General features: G+C 46.7%; 1 protein-coding gene across 1 annotated transcript; it reads right to left on the reverse strand.

Annotated features, from left to right (window-relative positions):
- Positions 1 to 550: 550 nt before the first annotated feature.
- LOC123999743 (pollen-specific leucine-rich repeat extensin-like protein 3) lies at positions 551 to 3751 on the reverse strand. Its single transcript, XM_046305773.1, has 2 exons — positions 3184 to 3751; positions 551 to 1943 (listed from the first exon to the last, which is right to left on the reverse strand). Exon 2 carries the CDS (start codon positions 1310 to 1312, stop codon positions 551 to 553), a length of 762 nt encoding a protein of 253 aa, XP_046161729.1. The 5' UTR covers positions 1313 to 1943; positions 3184 to 3751.
- Between the last annotated feature and the right edge of the window lie 3322 nt (positions 3752 to 7073).

A 7073-nucleotide genomic window follows, 5' to 3' on the forward strand; every position in this document is an offset into this window, starting at 1 on the left:
GAGAAGGTCTGATATTTTTTAGGTTATTTTCCACCTCAGGACTTTCTGCCATCTACCAACCAACAAACAAAATACTAAAAACATTTCCAACAAACGTAGGTGTTCCCTTCAGGATGTGACGGATAAGGCCTTAATGTGTATGTACTCAAGTTGTTGGGTCTGGTAAGGCTATTCTCGTTTGTTCATCTCAGTTAAAAAGCAGAACTTGTTTGAGGACCTAAAAAGCGAAAACTCGTCTCTGGTGAGTGGTGACAGACGGCCAGAGGCCACGCAAGAGTTTGTTCAGGGTTGCAGAGATTAAGGAGAACGTAATGGCGAGCGGTGTTTAAAACAATACATTTAGGCACAATCATAAGGGAGGATCATTGGGTTGGATAAGCTTCTAATACAAACCCAAATGATCCAGCAAATATTCTCTCACTACCTCAACCCCCTCCCTCTGTCAGAGATCCACTACCTGGGCCAGCTCCATGAGGACAGCATGTTGTGTGGCCCTGGACCAGAGCCAGTTCTCCAGGATGGAGCAGCACTTTTACACACTGATCCTAGGTCAGAGTGAAGGTGGGCATTGCTTCACGGCGGTGGCTCTGGTGCGGGACGTAGACCCCCCTCCGCCCGCAGTTCCCTTTGCTTTGGTGGTGGCCCTGGTGCATGGACCTTCACTGGAGGAACCGGGCCGCAGATCATCGCCGGAGAAACCAGACCACCCGGACCGGGGACCTTCGCTGCAGGCTCCGAGCAGTGGATCAGGCTCCGGGCCGTGGATCGTCGCTGCAGGCTCTGGGCCGTGGATCGTCGCTGCAGGCTCCGGGCCGTGGATCGTCGCTGCAGGCTCCGGGCCGTGGATCGACGCTGCAGGCTCCGGGCCGTGGATCGTCGCTGCAGGCTCCGGGCCGTGGATCGTCGCTGCAGGCTCCGGGCCGTGGATCGTCGCTGGAGGCTCCGGGCCGTGGATAATCACTGGAGGCTCCGTGCCGTGGATCATCACTGGAGGCTTCGTGACGTGGATCATCACTGGAGTCTTCAGGCCATGGATCATCACTGGAGGCTTCGGACCATGGATCATCACTGGGGGCTTTGAACGTGGAGCCGGAACAGATCTCACCGGACTGAGGAGACATACTGGCAGCCTAGTGAGTGGAGCTGCCACAACACATCCTGGCTGGATACCCACTCTAGCTCGGTGAGTGTGGAGAGCTGGCACAGGACGCACTGGGCTATGACGGTGCACTGGGGGCATAGTGCATAGAGCCGGCGCAGGACACACTGGACCGGGGAGGCGCACCGGAGGTCTGGAGCGCAGAGCTGGCATAACTCATCCTGGCTGGATACCCCCCTTAGCCCGGCATGTGCGGGGAGCTGGAACAGGCAGCACTGGGCTTTGCTGGCGAACCGGGGACTCCTTGCGTAGAGCTGGTGCAGGATAACCTGGGCCGAAGAGATGCACCGGAGGCCAGGAACGCTGAGCCGGCACAATCCGTCCTGGCTGAATGCCCACTTTAGCACGGCCACTGCGGGGAGTTTGCACAAAGCGCACCGGGCTGTGGCTGAGCACCGAAAGGCATGGTGCTCAGAACCGGATAACACTGTGCTTGACCAGTCATTCTCTCCCCACGGTAAGCACGGGGAGTTGGCTCAGGTCTACAACCTGACTCCTCCAATCTCCCTGTGTGCCCCTCACCAAACATTTTTTTGGGGCTGCATCTCGTTCTTGCTTCATTGCCGGACTCCCTCGCTGCTTCCACCTGTTCCCATGGGAGGCGATCCCTTCCGGCCAGGATCTCCTCCCACATCCAGGATCCTTTTCCGTCAAGGACGTTCTCCAATGTCCAGTCCTCCTAACCACACTGCTTGGTCCGTTTGTGGTGGGATCTTCTCTAACATCCGTTGTTAGAAGGAGACCAACGTGCAGCGTGGTAAGTGTTCATGATTCTTTATTTACCCTGAACACCAAACAAAACAACAAAAGAATATCGAACGTCACGTTCTTCAGGCTTCACAGAGCTAACAAAAGAACCCGACATCCAGGTAGCTGTCTCAACCCACACATGCACCAATAATAAATCAATCACATCCAATGTGTGACATGCTTCGTAAAAAACAAGTGCAGACTAACAGTGAAATGCTTCCTATATAAAATATAACACTGTATTTGAATTCATAAAGCACAGTAAATCAAATTTAAAAAATTGAGATGATCAGTGATGATCCTTCAATTCTGCCGAAGGTCTATTTTCATACAAAAAAAGGGCGGAGAGTTTGAGATATTAAGGATGAGAAGCAGTTTTTATAGTTCAAATGATTGTGTTCTAAGACTCTCTATCCACCTCCCAACAGGGAAGTCCTTTATGACTCTGTTGACCAGGGCCAAGTTTGAGTGGTTTGAGAACTGGAAAGATGCCAAGCTAAACAAGAGAGGGTTCGATTACGAAGAGCTGAAGAGGAGCATGGCCAAGGAGCTCCGAGATTGGGCACTGGTTGTCTTCCCTCAGCTCAGGGATAAGGTACTTCGAAAATATAGCTTCATTTGAACATAACTGGTCAAAATACATTGTCATATTCAATTTTAGGATGTATACCGTAGAGTAGAGTTTTTTGGACAATCCAAAGAGGCATTATAATTTGTTACCACACCCATTGTGCTTGAAATCAAGACTTCTTTGAGGCAATAATGTCATCCAATTGTAATGATGTCTCATACCTGCTGGCTGTCTCTGTACCTACCAGCACAAGATGTTGAAAATATGTATTTTTGGTTGAAAGAACAGGTATTTCATCCAATTTTGCTCACTGGGTACCTTGTGTCTATAGGTGGTGTATTTGGATGGAGGCTTCCACACCCCTGACCAACATGCACTAACTGGGCGCCCCGCGTGGGGAGATGCATGTGGTTGAACACAACATGGACTGCTACAGCCGGGAGACGGTGGCCAGAACCCGGCCCCCCCACGCCCATCAAGGGATTCTACCTCACCGGTGAGAAAGAAATTGTTCAATGTTGTAGTATTTGAGCTTTATTTGAATAGATTTCTCACAAAGGCACAAGGTGATGCTTGACTGTGGCGGTTGTATGAGTTCGTCAGTGGAATAAAATGCAAGGACTGAAAGTCATTTTAAGGCACTACCGTAGATAATACTGTTTCTGGTCTATGCTAGACGGTTCTAGACATTGTACAAACTTACCATCAGTAGTTTTCATTTCAGCAAACCCTTTTTCTTGTTCTGAACCCCAGGCCAGGACGTGTTCTGTTACGAGATGGCTCGGCACGGAGGAATCCTGTGTGCCTCGACAGTTCTGGACCGTATTCTCTACATGGACAAACAGTTCAAAAAGCAGACTCATGAAAAGGCTCGTAATAATGTAGGTTACTGCGTACAGTCACATTTCTTCACCCTATCAATCAGTTTAATGTAACGGCGCCATTTTGTCTGATATTGAATTGAAATACTGCGTCTTTCTTTATTACCTGTTATGGTCACTTTGCCATCTCCTTAGCCTTGTTTAATGATGTTAGAAAGAAATGACATCACTGGATTCCACACAGTCGTGAATGATTACTGCTCTTTAGTCAGATCACACCAGGCAGAAACGTGGTTTTGTTTTATGCTTTGTTTCCATTGAAGTGCTTCTGTAGTACAGACACGCCTCATTGAGGTGCACTTTCCCCCCTGAAAGTCTGTTACATTTGTCCTCTCAAATGTGGGTAGTTTCAACCAGATTATGTTCAAATGATACTTGTTACAACCAAGTCATTCTGTAACTGTAATACCTGTTACACTGTGGTTACACTGCTGTAACTTTTGCGCCTAGCCCTGTAGCAAGCCACCTGGTAGGTTTCAGCTTGTTCTGTTCTATTGACTCAAATGCAGACAGGAGAAAATAAATCACTCTCGCTGCACCTCACATCTCAGTACAACACTGTGCTGGGAACTATACTTTGAACTCTCAAGCCATTAAAAACACTTCACAACAAGTATTACAGTGCATTCGGAAAGTATTCAGACCCATTTTTCCACATTTTGTTATGTTACAGCCTTATTCTAAAATTGATTAAATTGTTGTTTTCCCTCATCAATCTACACACAATACATCATAATGACAAAGCAAAAACAGATTTTTTTGTACTTTTATTTTTATGTTGTTAAAAATAAAAAATGGAAATATTAAATTTACATAAGTTTTCATACCCTTTCCTCAGCATTTTGTTGAAGCACCTTTAGCAGCAATTATAGCCTTGAGGCTTCTAGGGTATGACGCTACAAGCTTGACACACCTGTATCAGAGGAGTTTCTCCCATTCTTCTCTGCAGATCATCTCAAGCTCTGTCAGGTTGGATGGGGTGTGTCGCTGCATAGCTATTTTCAGGTCTCTCTAGAGATGTTCGATTGGGTTCAAGTCCGGGCCCTGGCTGGGCCATTCAAGGACATTCAGAGACTTGTCCCAAAGAAACTCCTGTGTTGTCTTGGCTATGTGCTTAGGGTCGTTGTGCTGTTGGAAGGTGAACCTTCACCTCAGTCTGAGGTCCTGAGCGCTCTGGAGCAAGTTTTCATTAAGGGTCACTCTGTACTTTGCTACGTTCATCTCCCCCTCGATCCTGAGTAGTCTCCCAGTCCATGCCGCTGAAAAACATCCCCACAGCATGATGCTGTCACCACCATGTTTCACCAAGCGTCCTACAGATGTGACACTTGGCATTCAGGCCAAAGAGTTCAATATTGGTTTCATCAGAACAGAGAATCTTGTTTCTCATGGTCTGAGAGGTGCCTTTTGGCAAACCCCAAGCGGGCTGTCATGTGCCTTTTACTGAGGGGTGGCTTCCGTCTGACCACTCTACCATAAAGGCCTGATTGGTGGAGTGCTGCAGCAATGGTTGTCCCTCTGGAAGGTTCTCCCATCTCCACAGAGGAACTCTAGATCTCTGTCAGAGTGACCATCGGGTTCTTGGTCACGTCCCTGGCCAAGGCCGTTCTCCCCTATTGCTCAGTTTGCCCAGGCGACCAGCTCTAGGAAGAGTCTTGGTGATTCCAAACTTCTTCCATTTAAGCATGATGGAGGCCACTGTGTTCTTGGGGACCATCAATCATGCAGAAATGTTTTGGTACCCTTCCCCAGATCTGTGCCTGGACACAATCCTGTCTCAGAGCTCTACGTACAATTCCTTCGACCTCATGGCTTGGATTTTGCTCTGACATGCATTGTCAACTGTGGGAGCTTATATAGACAGGTGTTTGCCTTTCCAAATCATGTCCAATCAATTGAATTTACCACGGTGGACTCCAATCAAGTTGTTGAAACATCTCAAGGATGATCAATGGAAACAGGATGCACCCGAGCTCAATTTCAAAACTTCTGAATACTTATGTAAACAAGGTATTTCTGTTTTTTTGAATGTTTAATACGTTTGCAAAAAATGTTTTTCACTTTTTGACTGTTTGTCATTATGGCGTATTGTTTGTAGATTGATGAGGACATTTTTGTATTTAATCCATGTTAGAATAAGGCTGTAATGTAACAAAAGGGGTCTGAATAATTTCCGAATCCACTTTATACTATATAAAAGTTGATGAATCACACTCACTGATGAGTAACTTTGCACTGAGACCTGTCCTGAAGACATGTGTTAGTTCCCCAAGTTAATGCCTAGGGCCAACACAGTCCACAAGCAAACAAGAGACCCAGGTTTCGAACCCAGTCTGTCATATTTGCAAAATGCTAGTATTGCTCAGAATGTTCCATAAAGTAACGCATCACACATTTTGAGACCCAAAACAGTGTTGGGTTAGTAGCATTGAGGCATCTCAATAACAACTGCTCAACCTCTGGTCTAGTCTTGGATAATGAATAACAGAGATGGGCCATATATCTGTTCCTCATAATTTTGATCATAGTTTACGGTCATAGACAGAGTCCATCCAAATCATCTTGGCTCCTGGACTCTGTCCACGCATTTCAAGGCTGTGTTGAAACAATGCCTTATCAATGATCCAAGACCAGCTCAGTAAATCCCTGCCATTGTGACAATGTGTCATCATAATGCTGCATCAAATGTCCATGATCCTCAAGGCGTTGTCAGACACAATGTAAGTAATGTAATGTATGTCCCCCTAATTGCCCTGAATACCACTATTGATCTTACGGCTATTGTATGCAGTAATCATTAGCCTATGAACCAGAGTTATACAGTTAGCACTGATGCGGTATGCCCTAGTAGGAAGACCGCTGTATGCAGCTCACCCTGCACTATCAGCCCCAATATAAATCAAATGACCAAGTCTACTTCTGATAAGCTTCCCAGTAAAGCTGTCACACCCTGATATGTTTCACCTGCCTTTGTGCTGGTCTCAACCCCCCACCGGGTGTTGCCCATCTTCCCCATTATCCCCTGTGTATTTAAACCCGTGTTCTCTGTTTGACTGTTGCCAGTTCGTTTTGTTCGTGAAACCTACCAGCATTTGTTCCCCTGCTCCAGTCTGTTTCTTGCTCCTGTTTTCTAGTCCTTCCTGGTTTTGACCATTCTTCTTGCCCTGACCCTGACCCTGACCCTGAGCCTGCCTGCCATTCTATACCTTGCCCCACCTCACTGGATTATTGACCACTGCCTGCCTTGACCCTGAGACGGCCTGCTGTTCTGGACCCTTTGCACCTTCTCTGGACTTCTGACCCCTGCCTGCCTTTGACCTGTTGTTTGCCTGCCCCTGTATTCTAAATAAACTTGTGTCTGCATCTGGGTCACACCTGAAACGTGATAAAAGCATTCAAATTAATCAAGCAGACCAGAGAAGTGCTAAAAAAACTGTCCACATTAACATATGCAGCCTGAGAAACAAGGTCCATGAAGTCAATAACTTGCTTATAACAGATGACGTTCACATTCTGACTAGCTCTGAAACTCATTTACATTATACCCTTGATGATACAGTGGTAGCAATATATAACGTCAACAGAAAAGACAGAAATGCAAAAGGGGGCGGTGTTGCAGTCTGTATTCAGAACCACATTCCTGTAAAGCTTAGAGATGATCTCATGTGAAATACTGTCGAAGTAATATGGCTACAGGTTCATCCGCCTCACC

This window comes from Oncorhynchus gorbuscha, linkage group LG16, assembly GCF_021184085.1.
Source record: "Oncorhynchus gorbuscha isolate QuinsamMale2020 ecotype Even-year linkage group LG16, OgorEven_v1.0, whole genome shotgun sequence".
Taxonomy (NCBI): Eukaryota; Metazoa; Chordata; class Actinopteri; order Salmoniformes; family Salmonidae; genus Oncorhynchus; species Oncorhynchus gorbuscha.